The sequence below is a fragment of the Phallusia mammillata genome, chromosome 2, assembly GCF_965637545.1.
Source record: "Phallusia mammillata chromosome 2, kaPhaMamm4.hap1.1, whole genome shotgun sequence".
NCBI lineage: Eukaryota > Metazoa > Chordata > Ascidiacea > Phlebobranchia > Ascidiidae > Phallusia > Phallusia mammillata.
The window spans coordinates 29,164,515-29,188,544 of NC_137253.1; the positions used below are offsets into that span (position 1 = coordinate 29,164,515).

Consider the following 24,030-nt stretch of genomic DNA (forward strand, 5'->3'; position numbering starts at 1 on the left):
GATAAGACGTCTTACCTTCTTGCTTTATTACCGCGATTAGGAACTCGGAAAATGTTTCTAGTTTGTACATTACCGCTCAAGTTGAAAACCAAGGCGATTGTCACAAAGGCAGCCAGGCTCAAAATAGATACACTTTTCCAACCCGACGACTTAATATTCATAGATAACATTATTTTGTCTGGTTAACCACTGTACAGTCAAATACGCAGCGTGGTAGATTTTGATTTCGCTGGCCTGATCAAAGAAATTAACGAGAAGAAGTTTGGAAACCTTCAAAGATGTGTATAGAGCGTTCATTAGTGGTTGCTCTCGCTTAAAAGTTTTTGGTCACAGAAAACACAAGCAGCCGAGACAAGATTAGAATTCAACCTTGTGAAGAAAAAGTGTAGATATGGCCTCAAAAATACTGTCGAACATAGGCTGTGTCAGAAATAAACACTGGTCCATCGTGAAAAACGTAGTTTATTTTCAAAAATGTGCAAATATACAACATTATTGTACAAAAATCACAATTGTTGAAATGCGCAATATTTACAAGATTCAAACAGTATAGTTGTGAGCAGAAACTATTACTTTGTACAATTTAACATGACAAGGTTGACAACATCTCTCTTTCTCTTCGTTTTCTTTCCTCAACGAGGTTGCTAAGGCGCTGATCAAACGTAAGTGTATTTTGTGGATCTGTACAAAATATAAAAAAATGTTTGGTAAGTTTCTGTACATTTCCCTAACACGGGTGGTTAGTTAATAGGGCCCTCTCGACTGTTCCCACCAACGTTACCCCTCCAGTCGTGTTTACCCACAATGCGCCAACCTCACTTCCTGGTGAGCCCCGGTCACCAAACGCCTTTTAATACGGTGTATCTGCAGCGCATTCAGCTACTGTCCACCAATTGTGCCCTCCATAACGTTATAACGTTGCGCAGTCATTTCCGGCTTGGTGATTGTTTTAGTTCTATTGTGTCGCTGTGTTCACAAAGCGAAATAAACACACCTCTCATCTTATCCAACTCATCTATAGCAGCAATTTTTCAATGAAAAGCTTTGTAAATTGGCGTGGAAACCTTTCTATCAAAAAACCGTTTAGGAAATAAGGAAACAACTAACCTACGTTCTTACCAAGTGATTTAAGAAATACAACAATTAAACAATTAAACCTACAACAGTTAACTCAGTTTAGTGTTTTTTTCGTTTAACTACTGTTAGCAGTCAAAGCATAACAGCTTTCACACACTCAGAAAGGCTACCTTCGATAAACGATTCTGGTGCTGCAGGATAAGAATTTCCATGAACGCTTCCACCTAAAAAGCACAAACAATACTGGATTCGAATATACGTTTAAGGCTTTGTGACGTCGCAGTCAACTTTGTTACGAACCTGGCACGCTTGCAGAACCGGAATCCAACTGCTTGGCCAGCAAACTGACTCGAGAAACCTCGAGGATGAAACGCAAATGCAAAAACATCAGGTGATCAATAATGTTGCCATGACGATGTAGCAGTCGCTCTGAAGGCCTGCGAAGAAGTAATAAACTGCATTTGTTTTAAAAAAAACGCTTAACGGTCAGTAACACTTTACAACACCTTAAACTGAGTGAAAAGATAACCATATTTGCATTGATAACAGTGTTCTACTTGTAACTATTTTTGTTGGCGGCCAAATACCAATATAATGGGAGGCGATTTTGAGCCAGGGCCCTAGAAAGGGGGCGATTTCGCTAAAAAGGTTGAAGACCACTGCGTTAGATGGTGGAAAAACGCGTTCTGCTGGGGCCTGTACAGCTTAATACGCCACCACTGGTGACGTAACTAACCTTGTAAAGCTACAAAACTAGCGTGCAATTGGGAATGTTTGTGACGTCACAATACATAGGGCGAGCACCGAGCAATAACCTGAGATGCTCGGTTTTCGACCAAACAGAACATTTGCAGTTTTAGTCCATCCCTGGGTATTTCCCACTTGCATTTTTTAGGAAAAAGACCGGATTTCTAATCATAGGAAAATTTAAGAAAGCGACACAAAAGCTTACATGTGCAGTGCAAGAAAGTCAATTATCTTTTCAATGGAGCCACAAGTCACATCTATCCTGTCCTTCACTTTGGTCACCTGTGAAACATTTTGGTTAGTACCTTTTTGCCTAATAAATGAAACACACAATCAATTACTTAACCTTTGAAAATTCATTGAGTTCCAGGGAACTTGCATTCAAGGTTTTCTTCACTTTGTTAAGTATGGATGATGTAAGAGTTCTTGCTCTTCTCTTGTAGTTGAGCAATTTGGTTGAATCAGAATTGTAAAGGCTCTCAGCAGGGAAACATAGACTTCTTACTCCCAACACCAGATCAGCCACTTCACTACATTTTCTTGACAGCAAATTGACCTTGAATTTGGTAAATAGAAAAAATATATAGTTTATTGATGATTAGGTTACCATAATAATACAAGTAATTACCATGTCTTGTTTTAAATGATAAATAGATAACTTTACTTTCTTTCCATTTACTGGTAATGGCAAAACTATTGTGAAAAAAGGTTGTAAAAAGCATGCTGTTCATTATTACAATGTGGTCCAGTGAAATCTTCGGAGCTTCAAAAAAAAATTACTTTCGAAATCTTCTTTTTTTATTGACATGCAAATATCTGACCTTGGAAGCACATGTGACTGCATGTATTTGAAGCCAAGATTTATCCACTTTACTAGACCCAGCTTCAACTTTTCTGTGAATTTGTTGTATGACCTGCATATAACAACACAAAAGCTTTGATCGATAAATTTACAGTATTTAGGTCATTGTTTTTACCCAAGCAGGCTGTTTTTAATATCTATTGAGTAACTTTGCATATCTTAGAAAGAATCATTAATCTAAGGTTTGTAGAAATATCACACAAAAAGGTCTAAAATGCATTACAAAGAAAAGGCAAAATAGTTCATGAACGCAAGCGTCCAAATTTTATTGCATATAACACAGTATTCCCAGTAACATGAATCCAAATCGTTAACAGTCACATAAATCAGATTTCTCCTAATATTATACAACTGATACACAAAAAAATGCATTTTCGAAGTTAAAATTGAAAAAAGCCCAAAAGTATAAAACGTTTTTAGGTAAAGAAATGTTTAGGATTGTGTGCATTATTTTGGTAACATGTCAATGTGATGTTCTACAATTAACAAAACACAATTTTGCAAACAGACTAAAGGATTGTTTTACTCACATTTTCCTTCTGCAAAATATCAGCAGCCAAGTTTTTACAATCCTCCAGCAATGTGTTTAACATCTCTCTGCTTCTGGACTTCTTCTCATCTGACCTTCCAGCACTCTGTTGCCTTGATAACATAACAATATCCCTCACTAAGGTTATGTATGTGTCACAATTCCGGCGCAAGGCAATCAGTGGGTCTTGTGTCCCTGATACCACCAGAGTTTCAGAATTTGCTGATGCATCTAATGCTTCTTTATTATTGTCAGTGTAGTCAAGGTCCATAAATTTCCTAAAACCTATTGTATGTAGCTCTAAAGCCAGATGACAACATTCAAAGCAAATGTTGAAGCTTTGGGTCCAGGTTTTTGCAAGGGATTTCCACATCATCATATCTGCAATGTTGTCTTTTTCTTCCATGACATTTGTTGTTTCTAAATGGGATTTTAGCCACACCAATGTGCCATCTGCTATCGGAGTTAAATTGCTGCCTGATTCGGATTCCTAATGATAAAACACAACCATTTTTTTATGTATGAATTGATAGTGGTTAATAGTCTGACGGTCCATGCTATATACTGGATTTATGATAAAAAAACTTCCAATTAAAGAAAATGTGCTAACTTTTTGCCAAATGTAAGAAAGTTATTAAAGTTGGGTTTATTCTGCTTGGTAAAAGAAAACAAAGCTGCACAATAGCATTAAAACAATCACCAAGTCAGAAATCCAATGTATTACATAACACACCACTTACCGTAATAAATTTGGGGTTGTTGGCGACATTCTTAATTCGAATTGTGGATGACTGCAAGCAACATTCACATTCATTTGCCAGTGTTTGCAGAAATTCACTGGCTTGCTTCACCTAAAAATTACAAACAAAAATAAATGAAGAAAATAAAACCTACAAAACAATAGTGACCCTTTCAGCACATTATTTTTCAAAATTGTTGTGGACAAAAATCTTTTGTTTTCTTATAGTAAAATGGATTAATTTTGACTGTTGTGGAGTGTTTTTGAAACAAAGTAAATTTTAAATTGTTTTTCTTACCATATTAAATTTGTTGTCAACCACATCTTGGGTAGCACCTTGGTGAACGGCTTCTATGAAGTCAGCAACAATGGGATGAAGCGTATCACTGTCTGCCCTAGTTGTAATGAAACTTTATACAGCCAAAATGTTCATGATATTTTTGTGTCAAATCCTAAATCATCTACTTAAAAAGTAAGCTAAGATGTTGTGATGTTTCATTTATTACCAAGATCTGCCCTTAATTTTTAAACCATAGTACACCAAGAACATTAAAGATATTATGCTAAGCCAAGCTAGTCTCTTGAGCATTACCATGTATGGCAAGACATGGGCTAAAATATCTGAAATTACAGAGACTATTGTTAGCTATTACCTCCCAAGTAACAAAATACATTTTAAAAGCCATGATTTACTAATATAATTAACTTGTGTTTTAATGTACATGAACAAGTAATTGTACTTACTCTGGTAAATTTGCTGCATCAGAACTTGCTTTTCTTTCTTGTGTTTGATTTTCATTACCATCTTCTTGTTCAAATGTAAGGGGCCCAACGTTGGCATGGTAACCAAGAGCTGCAAGTTTTTGATTGAGTGCATGCATTTCCTTTATTGTGCCTGAAAAATAAGACAGGCTTGAGCCAGAAAAGTATGGATGTTTGGTAAAAGTATTTATTTTTAAATACTATAGTTGAGTTGGGTTTAGTTAAGTTTAGTAGTAGTTAAGTTTTTGCAGTAACACATGAAGTACATAATGCTATCCCACTGTGGGCATGGAATATCGTGCTTAAATTAGAAAAAGAACACACAATCAAATACATAATAATAAATTTCAATGACAATATTAATAATATAGTTGATGACAATATGGTTGAGTTGGGTTTATTTCAGTTGAGTAGTAGTTAAGTTTAAAGTTTTGGCTGTAGCACATGAAGTACATAAAGCTATCCCATTGCAGGCATGGAATATTATGCTTAAATAAGAAAAACACACATCAAAACCGTATTAATACATTTCGATGATAAAAATACAAAAAAATTTACCACAAATTAAGTCTTGATCAGTGAAGTCTCTCAATCCCTTTCTAGCCTTGCTCGTGAGTTCTGGATGATTGCACTTCGATCTCAGTGACAGATTTACATTAGCTACTTGAGTTTGAAGTGATGAGACAGAAGCAAGAAAACCCTCCTGGGATGGAAGTCGAGCTACATCTTCTATCAAGTGGTTGCCACTGGCAACTACACGAGCTACACACTAAAAATTTAAAAAAATGGAAGTTATAGGGATGTTATAGCATTGCAATCAAATGGTGTAAAAAGAGATTATATGTTGTTATGTTTACAAATTAATTTTGGCTATGTGACAAACAAGCTTCTGGAAAAAAAATCATTCTTCTGGTGATTCTAGTATTCTACTTAAAGTTTCCGTAAATCCCATATGTTATGGTCAACATCAAACCTAAATACAGTAGTAATGTATAATGTATGTAATGTATACCAACTTACAAATAAAGGTTTTTTTGGTCCATCACTAATGTTTACCAAATAAAACAAACGTACATCATGTAGTTTTCTAATGTGAGCCAAAACTCCATTTCTGAAGATTGGATCTGAATGTTCATCCACAATTTGTTGTGCCACAATAGCAAGGAGTTTTGCTTTTCCTGTAGCCAAAATAACATCAGCTGATAGTTTTAATTCGTCAAGATCCACAATGTCTTCATTGCAGTGCTCGAAGTTACTAAAACAAGAAAATACATTTTTGCACTTATGAAAAATACTGGATACAATTATCACATATTTATGACCTTTTCCTTAACAAAAGAAAACATGACAATAAAAATGAAATCAATTTTACCGCACTAAAAATAGATTTTTTTCAATCTTTTTGAGCCTAACCACTTACTGTGCCATTTTTCCCTTTTGCTGCCTGCCAATAATACATATTTTTGGGTTTCGAAGGTAATTTTTATAACATTCTTTGCATCAACATGATTGTTGAAATATTTATCTTGTTGTAAAGGGCAGGCTTAGCAGCATGAAAAATTAATATGCCTTCATGGGAGAATGGGATCAATTTATGCTGTCTGGACTTTACACAAATGTACCTTAACATATCTGTTTCCAAATGTGCTGTCAGAGTTTCTTGTCCAATACATTTCAGACAGAAGTTTATCAAACTCTTTATTCCTTCTTTCCATTGCACCTCAACTTCACCAATCTCTTCTCCAATATCATTTAATGGCAAATGTGAAATCATATGGCCCAACTGGTTCATTAGGCTTTCCATGCTTCCAATACATGATTGGAATTGGGAAAACATTTCCGCATCTGTGCATAATTTACTAGCAAACTTAGCACACTCAAGCTGAACCTCTGCATGTGACTTGAAAGTTTCATGCAAAATTTTGACTTTTTCTTCTGTGATTGGATCTGGACAATCGGCTACGCATTGTTTAACTATTGCAGCCAGGTTTGTCATAGGTTCTGTGCTTATAGAAAAACTTTCACAAAATAGACTTGTAATAAGTTTGTTTGAAAGTTTATGGAGGACTTTGCCTTTTCCACAAATCGATCGGCAAACTGTCGCAAAATCCGGGGAATTTCCAGTTGGTGTTTGGTGCTGTGTGAGTTTGCTGGTCATGTAAAGCAAGTGACTTGACTCCTTCACCAATGCTGTTGTAGTCAACTGATGATTTGTGCTTCTGTAAAATTTAAATTGTGATTGTTTTGCATTAAAATCCAGGGAACAAAACATCAATCATATAAATCAGTTACAAACTACAAAATATGTAAATTTATGAACACAAAAAGTATTTTTATGTAAACAATTTTCATACATGTTTAGGTCACTTAACCTCCATAAAAAGAAAAAAATCTAAATTGTAAGTTTAATAATTTGCAAAAAAAGCCAAAATGATGCTATCATAATTTCACCTTTCATTTGCAAACATTACAAGTTGCATGATTTGCTGCACCAATGATTGTACTGTTGTTTCAATTTGAAGCATGGATAAAACATTTCTTCTTTCCACATGCAACATACTCTCAATAGCTTGTACATGTTGGGATATAACTCCAATTGATGGTAGTTCCCTGAGTGGACAGCAAATAATGTCCAGTATTTCAGCGGTCACTTTGCTGACCTGTCAAAGCATGTTAACAAAAGAAATAAATTCAGGTTTGTACAAAAAACATACAAACTTTAAGCATGATTAAATTTCATTTAAATATCTTAAATCTTTAAAAATCATATAACAGTTCAACATCAAAAAGTGCTGATATGGTGTATTTACTTTATGATCAAACTAACAAATAATTATTATTTTGTTTTACAAAAAAGTTTATTTAAATGCAAGGATCCAGTTCTGATAAAATATATTTCAATATATAATGCAAATTCCTAAAATAATGACTATTTGCTAAAATTAATAGTTAAATTTAAACCCAAAAAAATTTAAAAAATCAAACTTTAAAATATTGTAAAACTCATTTTAAAAATAAATAATATTGTGCAACTCAAATTTGTTGTCATTTTACCTGCTGCCAAGCAAATTCTCTATTTTGCCATCCATCATTATTCTTAGGATAATTAATGGACATGTTCAGTGCTGTTGCAAGCATTGGCATTGAATGCTTTAGATTTAGTAGGGACTTTTCCAGTTGTTGTTGCAGCTTTGGCATAACCAAATCACTGCACCTCTTTTGACTTGACTTGTAAAATGTTGTCACTGAATGGCCAAGTTGCTTGTAACAATCTAAAACAAAAATTTCTGCTGTTATTTAAAGTTCATGTAATCGCTGTTCTTACAATATGTATTTGTACAAAAGCATGTTTCAGTTAACAAACATATTCCATTTAGCTTGTAAAGATCTCAAACTATCCACTTATTGGGATTACACATAATAACTTACAATTGCTACCAACTCTATGAACATGAAAAATTTATTTTTTGGCTGCAGATTCTAGCCAAGAAAGTGTAGAAAACAAATCTTCCAAACTGCCAAAAAGAATCACCAAAAAATTCACACTTTGGCCTATTACTAAAACAAGGTAAAGCCATACTCAATTTGAACATAAGGTTATGTAATTGGTAGAGAAATCATGCTAGAAAAAAGCACTGCTCAGCAGTACCCTAATGCTGTAAAAAACTGAAACTCTTAGACAAATCAGAATTAAAGCATACCAATTGTTTCCTGCTTTGACTTGGACAATTTAAGTTTTTGCAGATTTTGTTCCACTTGTTTACCATGGTTTACAATCCTTCGAACTTCTGCATTGTCAAGACAAAGCAATAGAATAACCAAGCTCTGAATGAAAAAAAAAACTTTACATTTAAATGCTAATTATGCTAAAGGTTTAGAATCTTTGAAATCAGACTTATGAAAGGTTCTAGAAACATAGATTTTTATTTTAACAAAAACAAAATCGAAAACCCTTTATATAGCCATATTTTGCCCTTATAATAAATAATGTCCTTTTTTTATTAGGTTTTGATACTGTACCTGAAACAGTTTTGAAATACATGATGTCAGGTCTGTTTGACTGGTGGGTGGATTTGTAGAGACAAGAATCTGAAATAATAAAAAAACAGTGAAAACATTTTTTGGTGTGTTATTTTTGCTATTTTGAAAATTAAAATGGTGTTTTTATTTTTTATGTGCACAAATGTACACTCTATACTGACTTATACTGTACATGGATTATAGTTGTGATTCGTGAATTTAGACAAAATTCAGGGGGTAGAAATAATAATGACATTACATTAAAATATAAGCAGCCCCCAACTGTAAGCTATACAAACCGTAGTGTAAAAAAACATTATAAGCAGCAGCTTACAAAGGAATATTAATGGTACCTGTGTGCTGAGCAACAAGTTATCACCAGACAGTAGTAAGTTATTAGCAGCATTGTTAACTTCTTCCTCTACTCCTGGGTCATCAGGATAGTCAAGTGGTGTTGTTTGAATTACTATCTGTTGAGATGCAATTTTACTTTTGTTTGTCACAAATTATATTGTTGATCAATAAGCCTTATTGCATTGCGCAAACTGAAAATAATAGTAACTTCAAACAGTTCAGAAGGTGATAAGACCTTACGAATTTTTTTACAGACGTATCTAAATAATCACATAATTCATTTAATTTTACTGGGATCATAAATCTCAACCGTGGCCATTCGATAGGAAAACTGTCTTGGTAATTGCATAATCCAGTTAAATGCATAAAAAGTTGGCCAAATGATTAAGTGATTGAATTAATTTGTCCGTTTTAAAGTTTAAAAATGCAACTGTACTTACTTTAGTAAAAGCTTTAAGTGTTTGTGTGAGGTCTTGTGCACAGGCAATAAGTTTTTTCTCTGATGATTTTGATCCTGTTTGATAACTTTCATTTTGTGATGATGCAATATACAGCTGAGTAACCTGTTTTAAAACAGCAACAAAATGCTTCATATTAACATTGTCAGTATTCTCAGTACTACTTCTTTCAGAATATTACTGCACCAGATGCATTTTGCAAGTTTTTTTCATAATGTCAACCTTTTTCAATTAGATACATTTTAATTTTTAAATCCTACTTGAAAACGGGTATTTGTACACCTCAAAATTACCTTAGTGGACACAGATGTAACAACAAGTTGTAGAGATTTAGATGGAATTAAAATCCCTGAAGGAATTCCATTCATTTTGTAATTGGTAAAACTTCATGAAATTCCTAAAATCAAACTCTTACCGCTTACACGTAACTAGGGTCAATTAATCAGTGAAGCGAATCGGTTTTTCACAACGGTTCAAACAGACATGCATTGAGAGCACTGATCTAGAAAAAGGCTTTTTTTTCTTGATCAGTGAGTTCCCGGCACCGGAAAATTATTTTTTAATATGTTTTTGCCGAATTTTTACAAACACAACTTCAGGTTTAAAATTGCAAAAATCGATGTTATTAGTCAAATATTTACGTTTAAAATCTAAAAACACTGACACATTGCGGATATTTTGTCACATTGTCCAAACGTAATGTGACGTCACCTCGTACCAACTTGGTTTGGAACTTTGGAGCGTTTCGTTCATTTGTTGTTGCCTGTGGTTGTTAAGACGTTCAGCGACGCCAAAAACGTTAGTCAGTTAAAGTATTTGGTGTTTAATTGTTCTTATTTTAGACTCAAGTGTGCAAAAATGCCTGCAGTGTGTTCTGTGTATGGTTGCAATTCGAGAGGAAATCAAAAGGCCAGCAATGTGACACTTTTTCGCTTTCCAAGTACAAAGCGAGTTCGTTCAGCGTGGATTGAATTTGTTAACGTGAAGAGAAAGTGGAATGGACCAACAAAATGTAGTGTTCTTTGTAGCCTTCATTTCTTGGATGAAAGTTTCACAAATAAAATGCAGTATGACAGGGGTATGGCAAAAGTTCTGGTGCTAAAGCCAAATGCTATTCCATGTATTCATGGTAATAGTCTTCTTCAGCAAGATATGCCAATGAGAGCAGCTTCAAGAAAAGTAGCCACTCGGCGTATGGTATGCATTAGATAAATGTTTTCTGACCTAATCTTATTTAACATCATAGTCTTTAATATTACCGTTAAGTTATACTAAATCAGTTTGTTATCATGCCATTTACTTGGTGATAACAAGAGATATGTGGTTATGCAAAAAATATTGCAGATTGCTGAACATTCTGTCATAACAGAAGACTCTGGTGTGGAAAAAGTTTCACCGGCAAGTTTACCTTTGTGCAAAATTGATTGCACTAACTAAGGCTGTTATCTATTGCACTATTACTAAAGTTGAACCATTACATATTGCAGATATCAACTGTAAATCCCACATACAAAGATACTGCCACACAGGTTGAATTCAACATCTCTGTCTCTTCAAAAGCATGTCAAACAAACAAGCTTGATGATAAAGGTGTCTTGTGTAAACGCAAAGAGTCAATTACTGGGGATATTTAAAGTTAATCTTTGATTGTGTTGCACAGGAGTACAGACATACATAGGAAAAGTTGATTGTGAAACCAGTTACAACATAAATAGTTGGCCCCAATTTGAATCTCATGAAGAAAATGGTGGAAACAAAACATTATTTTGATGTTTGGCATGTAGCGAAAGGTATGTTAGAAATATAGGATGAGCATACACCAGTATATTTTTTTGTGTTGAAATTAGGAATCAAGAAGAAACTGATAGCAGTTTCTAACAAAGCTTGTTGCAAAGAGTTTGGACCCTGGGTTAAAAGCATATGCAAACACATGTGTTGGTCTGTTTTATGGTTACAGATTACTACCATGTTTTACTGTTACAGATACTTTTGGCAGCAATGCACCACAATGAAAATTGTGGAAATAAACATTTGTTGGTTGAAGGAAAATCCCAAAATAAGGTTTGTTTTCCAAAGCACAAAGAAAATCAATTTCATAAGAGCTATAAAAGAGCAGCAGCCCATGTGAGGTAAAATGTTGTTTTATGTCTTATATGTACTGCAGTTATTTGAAGTAGGTGAAATTCTTTAATTGTATTTTGAACAATATTTTAAATAAATTTTAAGAATATGCCAAGCAGTTTCTTGAACGCTTGGGACAGACAGATTGAGCAACGTGGTCACAGCATAGTACACTATGGTCACAGTATCAAGAAAAGTGGAAGGCTGTTGAAATACCACCGCCATTGTGCAGCAACTTTGATCGTTCAACCGATGAAGTGGTCCAGCTGCATAGATATTTGTTGACCTAACGTTGTTACTGTGTATTTTTGACCGAAATCATACAAGTTTCGGACCCTTAAATCCAACATACTCGTCAGAAGGAAAAGTACTGCAAACTTTGATTACGACGCATGATGCTGGCAACGAAACCCTGACGTTTTTTGGGTGTGGTTAGTCCACGCTCAGTTCATCCTCTTGGTACTGTTGTTCAAACGAATAGCCTACAATATCTCCCACAAGAGCATAACTATCTTCTTATTCAGCTCATGGTTAGATAGTCAGTAATAGAGACTGTATACAGTAACAATACCTTTTGTAAACAACAAAACACCCAACATCTGTCAACTAAAAATTTACTTTGGTTCAATCAGTTGTGTCGCCCGAGAGCTTATTGTTAGATTGAATATCTCGAAAACGACAAATGATAGGACACAAAAATTAGTGATACGGAATCCCCGAAGTATGGCAATTCCAAATAGCTAAAATGTAGAAAAAGTCACAGCGTCACTGTCAGGGCCCTTTAAAAAAACTTATGAACTGCAACGTAGTAATGTGACCTTGTTTTTACAGAAATATGTATGGGCCAATAGTTTAGTTTCTCTCAAAATTATATTATTTATACCTTCTGCCCTCCGGTTTCGCTGAGAAAAAAGTTCCCAGGGAGTATTATACAGTTTGTGTTCTTGTTTACATACGTAAATGATTGTTATATTTGTTTTGTTTTTGCAAAACAGTTCTCAATTGTAAATGCCAATTTACTCCAAAAGGTTTTTACACAAATGCAAAAAATGGTGTTACATTTACAAAATAAAGTATTAATGAACTACCAATCATTACTGTATCAAACAAAAAGGTCGTTGAAAAATCATTTTTTGAAAGGGTCACAGACTAAAACAGTTTAAAAAGACTCCCAGGGTTTTTTTGTAGTACAGAGCCACACAAAATACATTTCATAAAGTTTTATTCACACAAACAAAAAATAAAAATCATTCCTGATCCTGCTTATTGTCTACCCTCGTAGGATCTGTAAAAACAATCGTTTGTTAATCATAAATGTATGAAAAATACTTCCAAGACCCATCACACACTCATCCTCCTTTCTCTTTAAAAAGGTAGTCTTGGTTAAATTTATACTAGATCACACGTCTTAAAGCAGTGGTTCTCAACCATATACCGAGCATGCACCACCCGGCAACTTTTTGCATTGCTCTGCATCACCTATACCAGTGGTTCTCAAACTCGGTTTTGGGGGCCGCATGCGGCTCCCAACTACTTATTCTGCGGCTCGCACCAGACCTCAGAAAAACACCAAACATTTTAGCTTTCAAAGTAATAATCTTCAGCGATTTGTTCAAGGTTTTGTTTTTTTGCGGCTCCCTACACACTTAAAAAAATACCATTTGGCCCCGATAATAAAAAAGTTTGAGAACCACTGACCTATACCCTGTTTAAAATGGTAGACCAAGAGATGGGCCCATGTTTATTGACCATATTTCTGAAACCAGCAAGGTTAGCCATTTCAAAAAATGTCCACATACGAATTTGGTTACAAACTAGGACTTATCAGTTGGAGTTACAATTTTGCACATGATTTTAATTGAGCTTAATAGAAAGCCACTCGAAAAGCTATGGCAGGCCACTACTGGTGCCCATACTGCAGGTTAAGAACCACTGTTTCAAGGGAATCATATTTTGTAATGCATGTAATAGCAGAAAAGTTTTTTAAATATAGGAGTAATGAAGGGCTACAATAAATCCAAGAGTCAATTAAGTAGCACTTCATGAAAAAATGGTCTGTCCTCCTAAATATTACTTACAAGGGTAGCAGTTGTAGTGGGCATGCCATATATAAGATTCGGCCTTTGCTTTGCGTTTTTTCTCATTTTCTGTTGCAAAAACTACAAGGCCCACGATCACAGCAAAAGCTTTAGAAAAAAATATGTCAAGTTATTTACAACTACAACCTTTTAGTTGATGATAATTTAAATGCTCTAAAGAACTAGATTTATTTAGTTAACAATGACAAAATACTACTACAATTCTTAAACAACCATAGTAATCAAGTCTTACTTATAATCAAATTGCAACTAAAGTATGAAATGGAAAATGTTAGTTTAATAATGCAAGTGTCACAAAAACTATATCTTATAAGATATATATATATATATATATAAGATAACATTGGCTTTATTAATATATACATTTTAAATGGGGTTGTTGAATAGATGTATCAATCTGATGTTTCTGCACATTTACATCTTTGGGCAATTACTGGTAAATGAAGCATGATAATCATTGACCAGTAGCCTACTCTTGTCCAATAATGCAATTTCCTCAAATGACAGCAAAATTACTTACTGGTAAGGGTTCCTGCAATATAAAGAACAATATCTCCTTCGCGATATAGGAGCTGTCTCAAGGATTTTCCCAGTTCTACAAAAGAGATATTTTTGTTAAAAACGTACCTAAATAGTGTAAAAAAAGGTTTGACATGAGTTCTAGTAAAATGTCTTGTACCATGAGGCTCAGCTTTTCCACCCAAAAAATTGGGACGATGCCAGTTGGCCATTTTTCTTATTTGATTTCTGGCAACAAAATCTGAAAAATATTATATATATATAGTATGTATAATAAAAGCATATGCATTGGCAATAAAACCTACAGATAGATTGATAAATACGTTACACAAAAACATTTATCATTATAAACATTAGAAAAGGCATTACATACTTTGTCCACGTTGTAGGATTACTCTCAAATGAGAGAACATTGCTTCTTAAAACCTATAATCAGTCCAATCCTAAATTATTTGTGGATTTACCATTTCTAAAATTGATAAATAATATGTTATATAGGGCTTTGTCCACCATCCCTATTGAACGTTAATGCACATGGTGCTGCTGAGCTGAGTGACTCCTCCTGAGTCCTGATGTGTTTTTTGAAGGGTTAAAACTTAAAAGTGTTGGTTGGTTGACAGTTGGCACTGGCGGTAAGCACCATTAATGATTACTTTAAAAAAATTGTACTTAAATTAAGCGACACATTGAATTTGTTAAAAGCCTAAACTACTACGGCTTTGCTTCTTGCAGCCGAAGCCGAAACAAACGGGTTTTACAAACACGAAACAACAAAACAAACCAAACATTTGTAAAAAAAAATCATATGGATAGAAATCATAAACAATATGAAATGATTTCTATGGATAAAAATTTACTTGAGTTGAGTTTATTCACTTGCTAAAATAAAACATAGCGACGCAATCAGTGGTGGGATTCAGCCGGTTCGCACCGGTTCTGTAGAACCGTTTAACGAAGTTTTTTATGAGATCAGCGAACCGGTTAGCTTTGCTGGAAAACGACTGGAAAATATGACCTTTGTGATAGAAACGACTGACAAAATATTTGAATCCCACCACTGGACACAATTGCACCTAAAACAATCCCCAAGCCGGAAATAGTTGCACAATGTTGCAACTCTAACCGCTCCAGCTACACCGTGTTATAAAGCTTTATGTGATGACACCTCACAAGAGTAATCGGCGATCGGGTACCACCCGGATACTTTTCTATTGCTACGTGTATTTGTCGCATTGTGAATGGAAACACGACTAGAGGAAAAGTTAGTGGACCAGTTCGAAAAGGTTCCAGAAGCCAACGACCAATGCTAGCGAAAGAACGTGGGGTTCGACAGGCAACGAAACCACCGTTATAAAAACCCTACCCAATAGTTTCGTACGCCTTTAAGTATCTTAGATTAAACTTTGCAAATTTGACCAAATACCACAGTTTAAGGGACAAATATTCACCTAACATGATTAAACTTTTGTTGCTTTTTCACCTTCCAATGTTTCAAGCAATCTAATACTTCAAAACCCTGTTAGTCGCCGAAATGGCCAATTATTTGGCGCAACAGGCTCGCGCACTTTCATTTACAAATCGTCAAGAAGGCTTCACAATAGAGTTTCATAATAACTAGTTTTTAATTCTTTTAGTCTCATTCGGTCAAAACAAACAAGCAACAAATGTTACACCAGACCTAACAGGTTAAAAACTTTAAGGCATTTTTTTCTATGAATACGCAACATTTTTATTCATAACAACACAATGCTACATGGAACTTTGTAGGCAGTATGGTGGAAGCGCCACATTAAAAACTAAAAGATGATTTCTAAAAGTGAAACACGTAAAAACTACAGTGAAAATACAAAGCATCAAGGCAGTGAAAAATAGAGTAACACTATGAAACTAATGATGTAAAAATACACAGTGGAACTAATTGCACAGCAGCTAAATGAAACTAAACAAAGGCAAAACTTGAGATAGGTAAATGCAGTGCGAAAAAGTAGGTAACATTTCATTCTTCATCACTTTCAAGTTTAACTTTAAGGCCCAACGGTATTTCGGAAGACCTAGTAGCGATCTGTTGTACGGTATTTTCGTCTGGTGTCGATGCAGAATAAGGAGGTGGGTCTATATCCTGTAAATCATAAGTAAATATGGTTTGTTTTGAAAATCTTTGATGGTCCTTGGTTTATGGAAAAATATGTGCTTTGATGCCCTTGAAACAACCGATAATACACAGTGTATGTTTTTAGCAAAATTCATCCCTAAAGCCCAAAGATGGACGGTCACTGAAACAAGCCTGTCAGAAGCAACTGTTACCCCTTAGCTATGCGTTTGCAAATGCCCACATTATATAGACACAAAAACATCTAAATGGCGCACTAACTCATACATGTATGACTAATGTTGCTCACAGTGTGGTAAGGAAGCTTGTGTGTATACCAGGGCTCATGAAAGAAACGTGGTCCACTAACTAAGTAATAACACGGAAACCGAATTTGGTAAATTGGCGCGTTGCTTAAATCTAATGCTATACATGTTGTTGCTTAAAAGGGTAAAATTGAAACAGGAGCATGTTTATTTGGTTAAACCGTTTCTTCGCCTAATTCGGACAAAACTCGAGGTACCAATGATTTGTAATATGATAAGGCTTTAACTAATCGACATCGGTTAATCCGAATCTTCGCCTAATCCGGAGAAACTCTTCGTTCCAAACGGGCCTGGATTAACCAAAGTTCACTGTGCAATCGAAAAGTACACACCAGGCCGCCTTAACTGAAAGTTAAAAAACTACTGACTTACATTGTCAGGTTGGCATCGGGGTCTCGTCACAGTACATGAAGTTGTTGCAGCAACATTGGTTTGTACAGTAAACATATCGAACGATTGTGGTCGATTACTATTGGTGCTCTGGTGTTCGGCGTACACGCTGTGTGGAAAGTTGCACGTCGTTCGAGCTCTCCCATTGGCCATCACCACGGCGACGTCGATTTGGGAAGTGCGCACGTGATAAGGAAAGTTTTTGTTCGCCGCTTGAGGGCGCGTCAGAGTCTTAAAGATAGCGAAAATACGTCACTACAGTTTAATGTAGATGCGTTTGATAAACATGTATTACAATGTTAATGCTCAACCTAGCTTATATAACTGATTGTGGTAATCATTTTATGCTCAATTTCTAGCACAAACTGGAATATATTTTTTTTTTAATTTTCTCGCCCAGTAGGATTAGTCAAAAAAATATTAAAAATTAAAATATAATTGATGTAGAAATATGAGGAATTTTCATTACCAGGAAGACAGCATAAGCTAGAAAATCAATACATCTTTGAAGTCCATTTACAACCTTCGACCTCATGTACCTCGGAATAGCATAAGTGGCGACAAGTACCATGATTGGAACAGCGTAAAACCTAAAGGTTAAGGCAACAATATTTGTTCATAGACTTACAATCCCCAAAATAGCAAATTAACATTTTTAAGATTGACGGTATTATGTTAGATAGCTACATTGCGAAAACATTCTACCAAGTCAAATGATTTGTAGCACGGCAAGACTTAAACTAATCGACATCGGTTAATCCGCATCTTTGCCTAATCTTGAAAAAAAATTACAAACAGGTTGGGATGACCTACTTCCTTCCAACTACGCTGTGTTTACAAACTGTAAACCTGATTATAATCTGTAACACAGTTTGCAACGGCCTGGCAGAAAAGCATGCGTCAACTGCTTAAACTTTAACATTCTGCCAAATCTGACTCTAAAAAACTTGGTTGAGTAAGAAGTTTTATCAGGAAAACGTTTCAACTTCAGACTGTACATAGTTATTATGCATTCTCCTACCATATGCTGTAGATGAAAAACAATGGAACATAGAATCCCCCCTTCTCTGGGTAGTGCTTCATTGTGAAGACAATTCCATATGCAAACCAAAACCAGGCAGCAATTCGAAGAGCGATGAGACCATAACCAGCTGGTGATTCGTAAACATACAATACCAGACCAGGATCAAAAAGCTAAACAAATATCAAACTGTGTTAAAAATGTGAAATTATTTTTCTCATTTGTCCAACATATTTTCTCATTACAAAATGCATTTTAGTCCATTTTATCCATTTTGATTTGTTTTTCAATTGAAACATAAATTGAAATTGAAAATTGGAATGAAAAAGAATTTGTTTTATTAGCAAATCTATTAGCCACATTAGCAAAAAATAACATATTTTATAAAACATCTTTACCACATATTCATACAGGAACAAAACGGTATCAATGACAGCGAATATTGTGATAAACACAGACATCTTAATAGTTCCTGTGTAAGTTAGATTTCCCCGAGTAATTGTGAAACCTTTTCCGAGAAGTAGCAAAAGTAGAAGAAACAATAGTTCAGCTGTGGCACCAAGAATGTCACCTGAAAATACAATTGATTACTTTTATTACAAAGCATTTGGGAAAAATGTTTTGCAATGACTCTGACTGAAACAAACTCAACCAGAAAATAGTATATAATTGATAACTAGAAATAATGTAATAAGGAAAAAAAATTCTTTGTAATAAGGAAAAAGTGGAATTTTAACAGGTAAAAATTACTTGTTTAAAATAACCTTTTCCTAGGCAGCATTTTTCAAACAAGAGTCAGTTACGTCAATTTAATAGCCCAGAGTTTATGAAGCTCACCAATCAACTTCAGGCCTGCATTCCCTACACCGTCAGCAGCAAATGTTCCTAAGGCGACACAGCGCAGCAAAAGACTGAACACTATAATATAAAAAACACAAGTTGCAACGTTGGGTTTTTTTACTTGTTGATACAGTACTTATATGATCAAATATAAGATCTGTTTGTAGTTACCTTCTAATACCAAACAACACAAAAACATCTTGTAAGTTGTATGAAAAAGCTGTCGGTCATAAAGGTACCCTTAAAAACACATTACTTTGTTATATAGCTTACAAACATGCAAGAATAATGGAAAAACACATTTACCTGCTACATAGACAGCAGCAACAAGCATAAGAGTGAACATGATTAAAAAGAAAAGATCAGTTTCCAGTATGCCTGCAAAGAAATATCAATACACAAGAAACATATATAAATTTGCAACCTGTTATAAAAAAAGATGATGAAAGACTTTTTGTACAAACCAAATTCATCAGCAGAAAAATGCTCTGTCCAAAATGAATGGCCATTTGTCAGTTTCATTTCATACATAAGGTCAATTCCTTTTCCCTTGAGTCCACCTAGAGTTGTTCAAAACAATAACAAACCATTACCAAGTTTTTTCTAGTACAAATAAACTAACATCCATAATTTTAAAACCAAAATTACAAAGCTAGATTTGGAAAAAAAAATGTTTAAAAATATGTTTTTGAAAAGATTTTACCAAGATTTGCAAACTGGACCTGTATTTAATCAATGAAAATCCTTTGAAATTTTTTTTGAAAAGACTAGATTTTTTTAATACAATCAGTAATTTTGTAAAAAATGTAAGATAGAAAGCAGGTAACCTTTGCAGTTGCTGATTGCAATGTACCACCATCTTTCATGCATAGATCGAAAGCTGCGACCCCCGTCACAATGCAAAATTGCTGAGTCATCACTGCTGTAGTTGGATCTCTGTTTAAAAATTTACGCATGAATAACAGCAGTTGGAAATATTGTTTCTTGTTTTTATATGGTGTATTCCCACAGTATAATATTATTTGAAGAGGTACCAGATTGAATGACAATTTTAAAATTAAAATTGTTTGTATATTTAAAGTTTTTTTTAACATTTAGGTTTGTAACATCTTGGCTTTAACTTTCAGCCAACTTTGTAAAAAACAGAGAAAATTTGTAAAAGGGCATAAAGGCTTTGTTTATGGTTAGAGTAAGATTTGGAACATTTTTTAACAGTGATGTTGGAGTCAGAAATTGTTTAAACCAGGGAGTCGAACCGGAACTGAACCCGAACTCGTAAACCGGTTTGAGCGGGAAATTTCATTAAACCCGAACCGAACCCGAACCGCTAATTACGATTTTCTAAACACCCGAACCGGAGTTGAACCCCATATTTTGTTTGGCGTTGGACCCGAACCAGAACCGAACCAGTAAAAAATGCAGTCTGTTGTTTATTTTGTGATTTTTTTCAAAACAGCGCACTGAAGAATACGCGAGATAACACTTACAGGGCGTGTCAAGAATAACAGTGCACGGGCAAAATTATTTTGGAGTTTGATAAGACCAGGTAGATGATGGGTAGAATTAAATTGAAACGAATAAAAATGTGAACCGGTTTAAAAACCGCAAACCGGTTCGGACCGGTTATTTTGCCCAAACCGGAACAAAACCCGAACCCGAAAATATACATTTTTAAAAACCTGAACCGAACCCGAACCCCTAAAAACAAAACCAAGTAAACCCGAACCGAACCTGAACCCATATGACAAGCGGTTCGACTCCCTGGTTTAAACAACTTCACACTCCATGCTTTGCAACATTTATTGGTGAAATAATGAAAAAAATACTAACTTTGCATCCACTCCATAGATAGCTGGTTGTAAGATTTATAATCTGGTTGTTTTCTGATTCTAAAATAGCTTCCTTTTGGTAGCAGTTCTGCAAACAGTTGCACATTTCATTAATAAGTTAATACATGTTTTGGAACTGTTAAAACAATGTATGCAACACGGTAAAATTTACTCGAATGAAAAAACAGTTCAAAGCAGAATTGTTTTAATGACACAAAAATAAAGATAACTGCCAAAAAACTTGTACATAAAGAATACATTATGCAGACGTTTTAACAATCACTGTTGTCATCATCAGTGCAGATCGTCAATATACACAAGTTCTTTGACAGTTATGTTTATGATTAAATTACTCTTCAAGTCCGTGTATATTGTTCCTAAAAAAGAAAAAAAAAACATCAAAATTTACTCAGTCCAAAGTAGTTTTTTTTACTGACAGAAAAATAAAAGAATTCGCAATAATCGAAAGTGTTGACTTTAAAATACCAATGGGGGATAGTTTCAATTTGTGAAAAACAAAATAGCCATGAGGTAAAGAATTCACAAACAACCTCATTTCAATGGCGAGTAACAATAACAGGCTCAAGAGAATTCACTTTTACAAGAGCTTCAAGTGCAGGGGTGTCTATCACTTAAAACCACTCAAGTACGCTGTGATGGAAAATTGTGAAAAGATTCCAGAAACTCATTGCTTGTTTCTACACACCCATTTTTAAAGATGGTTTAAATAGTTTATACCCTTACACATAGTTTATACCAGCGGTTCTCAAACTTTTTTATTGTTGGGGCCAAATGGTATTTTTTAAGTGTGTAGGGAGCCGCAAAAAATGAAACCTTTAGAAAATAACTAAAGATTATGACGTTGAAAGCTAAAATAGCAATGTTTGGTGGTTTTCTGAGGTCTGGTGCGAGCCGCAAAATAAGTAGTTGGGAGCCGCATGCGACCCCAAAACCCGAGTTTGAGAACCACTTGTTTATACCCTTACACCCAATTTTGTGTCCCCTAGTTTAAATGCACATTTGCAACAGGTTTAAACCTAAGTTACACCCTCATTTATTTAAAATATGCTGCCCAAAACATCTTACATATTTTTTACATTGAGAAAAATGAACATCGGAATATATTTGTGCTAACACAGCGTATATGGCAAGAGTGCAAATGGATGGGATGCAAGATAAAATGTCAAAAAATGCTCATTTAGGTCTTTTTATGAAAAGTAATGGTTTAGTATGATTTACAAAGTTTTTAAAAAACACACAATAAAAAATGCCAATAAATAAGTAACACAGCTGTTAATTATACTTTAGAATCTCATGTCCCTTATTACTATCCCATTCACCTATGTCAGTCACTATAGATAAGAGTCTATATAAACTTACAAACTTAGGAGTATCAGCACCAAAAACGTCAGAAACCACTGGTATAAACTTTAGGATTTTTATTTGTTAATGTCCGAATTAATTTGTCACCTTGGAATTATTTTTGTATACTTGTGGCCACTGGACCCCATCATCAAAGTACAGCAAGATATTGTTACAACAGTCTTTCTGTAAAGAAAATAAATCTAAGTTTTTTTGTAAAATTACAGTGTTTTTTGTTAAATTTTTTGTTACTTACATATGGATATGTAAATTTGAACTGCATCCTACCAAGGTCTGACAGAAAACAAAATCGACTGAGAAAAGTCCAATCCTATAAAAAAGACAAATTTCAGTTACTTTTTTAAAATAGATTAATAATTATTTTAATTCGGAAAAAAACATTGTAAAGAGAAAATTTGTTTTATTTTTCACAGTTGTACCAAGATACATAAAGCCTTTATTTCTGTAAAATGGAAATGTTTTATACAATTCCTAAAGCAAAAAAAGACATACAGATTGATTGATGTGTTAAAAAATCACATATTAAAAACTAGTGATTGTGGTAGCAGGAATTTTAGAGTATTTTGACCTATTTAAGTGTATAAACCGATATACCTCTGTAGTTTTTAGTCTTCCCTCCAGATACAACCCATAGGCTGATGCCAGAATACACGAAATAATTAATAAGCATTTTACTGAAATTAACATTATTTGTTCTAATACCTACAGCATATTTTTAAAACCTTTCTACAGAAAAAAACATTTGCTCAAAGCTGATTCATTACAACATTCAGAAACAATGTAAACTGTGAATTTGGTATAATTTATATCTGTAACACAGCCATAAGATTGCAAAATCCAACAAAACTGAAAAATATCAACATCGCAATAATAAACTGCAATGGGTAATAAATTTCAATAAATTTTAAATATATTACAAAACCACATTTCAAGTTTCATCACTTGCTTTAGTATAAACAAAAGGTTTTGGCTTTTCCGGTTGCGCCATAAGATGGTTGTAATAAGAATAACCAAACAGTCTTTTCAAGTGATCGATGTATCTCTCAAAAACATTCGTAAACTCTTTAGGAAGCTCCTCAAAGTCAATGTCATAATCCGTCATCATATAGTTTATTTTCCACCAACGACCCAGAAATCCAACATCTATCACACGCTTGTGAAAATGAATCCACCTTGGGTTTGTGTATTTGCATTGAGCTCTGTAGTTTTTGGTTATATTCCCATGATTATTATGGTACATAATTGAAAACAAGCCTAAATTTCGGTAAAAGAGGCGATCTTTGGCGCGGTGCAGAAGTATAGACTGAATATAGTTGTCAGTGTCCTTATTTCGTGTTCCATCAGCTTGCAATAGAAGATCATTCGAACATTCAACCACCGTTGAGATGTAGTTTTCCTTGGTAGGAACAGTTTTGTATGCAATTACTCCACTGGTAAAGGCTCCAGTATAAATAAAAGCTTTAAAAGGACGACTTTTAATATCGGACAAAAGGTCTTTTGCAGCTGACACATAATCGGAGCTAATTCGTTTATAAGTTTCAACTAATGCATTTTTTGATCTAATGTAAAGCGACATAACTATTGTTTGCTGAAACTATAAATGAACAAGTGATAAAAGACATGCAATGCACTATATTTAAAGTTTAAACTAGAATCTCCCTCGCTTTCCCTAAAGTTCCTAAACCCTTTACTTTTATTCTAACAACCAAAACCTTTCGTTCAAGATTTATTAGCATTTTTTATGTTTAATATTTCACTTACTACAACCGGTACCGGTAACTACTGGTAACGAGTTTGGCTGCTTTATTTGGTTGTTCGACTTCGATTCAACTGCAACGCACGTGTCGCAAAATCAAAACACTCTG

At 34.4% G+C, this 24,030-nt stretch overlaps 5 protein-coding genes across 9 annotated transcripts; 1 reads left to right on the forward strand and 4 right to left on the reverse strand.

Moving 5' to 3' along the window:
- Positions 1-444: 444 nt before the first annotated feature.
- LOC145213826 (uncharacterized) lies at positions 445-10,172 on the reverse strand. 2 transcript variants are annotated; one of them, XM_080082233.1, is made up of 20 exons: positions 9,842-10,172; positions 9,531-9,653; positions 9,090-9,206; positions 8,737-8,805; positions 8,418-8,541; positions 7,771-7,988; positions 7,168-7,376; positions 6,339-6,935; positions 5,791-5,971; positions 5,275-5,485; positions 4,699-4,849; positions 4,253-4,349; positions 3,956-4,066; positions 3,217-3,705; positions 2,646-2,738; positions 2,171-2,380; positions 2,030-2,106; positions 1,378-1,514; positions 1,248-1,301; positions 445-681 (listed from the first exon to the last, which is right to left on the reverse strand). In XM_080082233.1, the coding sequence occupies exons 1-20, from the start codon at positions 9,914-9,916 to the stop codon at positions 584-586; spliced, it is 3,441 nt and encodes a 1,146-aa protein (XP_079938359.1). In that variant the 5' UTR covers positions 9,917-10,172; the 3' UTR covers positions 445-583. The 2 variants fall into 2 exon arrangements, with proteins under 2 accessions (XP_079938359.1, XP_079938358.1); XM_080082232.1 differs by having other exon boundaries at positions 4,253-4,364.
- A 121-nt stretch (positions 10,173-10,293) lies between these two features.
- On the forward strand, positions 10,294-12,833 carry LOC145213827 (uncharacterized). 3 transcript variants are annotated; one of them, XR_013856898.1, is made up of 6 exons: positions 10,294-10,745; positions 10,893-10,946; positions 11,036-11,138; positions 11,209-11,338; positions 11,532-11,677; positions 11,775-12,833. XR_013856898.1 is itself a non-coding variant. In XM_080082234.1 (4 exons), exons 1-4 carry the CDS (start codon positions 10,407-10,409, stop codon positions 11,316-11,318), a joined length of 606 nt encoding a protein of 201 aa, XP_079938360.1. In that variant the 5' UTR covers positions 10,294-10,406; the 3' UTR covers positions 11,319-11,524. The 3 variants fall into 3 exon arrangements, 1 of the variants encoding a protein (XP_079938360.1); XR_013856899.1 differs by lacking the exon at positions 10,893-10,946 and having other exon boundaries at positions 10,299-10,745; XM_080082234.1 differs by lacking the exons at positions 11,532-11,677; positions 11,775-12,833 and having other exon boundaries at positions 11,209-11,524.
- Positions 12,834-12,874: 41 nt separating this feature from the next.
- Positions 12,875-14,978, reverse strand: LOC145213829 (uncharacterized). Its single transcript, XM_080082235.1, has 5 exons — positions 14,661-14,978; positions 14,448-14,528; positions 14,289-14,363; positions 13,748-13,855; positions 12,875-12,954 (listed from the first exon to the last, which is right to left on the reverse strand). Exons 1-5 carry the CDS (start codon positions 14,698-14,700, stop codon positions 12,917-12,919), a joined length of 342 nt encoding a protein of 113 aa, XP_079938361.1. The 5' UTR covers positions 14,701-14,978; the 3' UTR covers positions 12,875-12,916.
- A 917-nt stretch (positions 14,979-15,895) lies between these two features.
- Positions 15,896-22,887, reverse strand: LOC145214608 (transmembrane protein 145-like). 2 transcript variants are annotated; one of them, XM_080083167.1, is made up of 14 exons: positions 22,760-22,887; positions 22,401-22,475; positions 22,253-22,330; positions 20,784-20,870; positions 19,781-19,889; positions 19,418-19,513; positions 19,260-19,331; positions 19,125-19,193; positions 18,951-19,031; positions 18,512-18,684; positions 18,114-18,286; positions 17,562-17,682; positions 17,075-17,323; positions 15,897-16,406 (listed from the first exon to the last, which is right to left on the reverse strand). In XM_080083167.1, exons 1-14 carry the CDS (start codon positions 22,850-22,852, stop codon positions 16,284-16,286), a joined length of 1,599 nt encoding a protein of 532 aa, XP_079939293.1. In that variant the 5' UTR covers positions 22,853-22,887; the 3' UTR covers positions 15,897-16,283. The 2 variants fall into 2 exon arrangements, with proteins under 2 accessions (XP_079939294.1, XP_079939293.1); XM_080083168.1 differs by lacking the exon at positions 19,125-19,193 and having other exon boundaries at positions 15,896-16,406.
- Positions 22,888-22,946: 59 nt separating this feature from the next.
- LOC145214609 (mitochondrial import inner membrane translocase subunit Tim29-like) lies at positions 22,947-23,879 on the reverse strand. The gene has a single exon (XM_080083169.1). The coding sequence runs from the start codon at positions 23,739-23,741 to the stop codon at positions 23,094-23,096; it is 648 nt and encodes a 215-aa protein (XP_079939295.1). The 5' UTR covers positions 23,742-23,879; the 3' UTR covers positions 22,947-23,093.
- Positions 23,880-24,030: the final 151 nt, after the last annotated feature.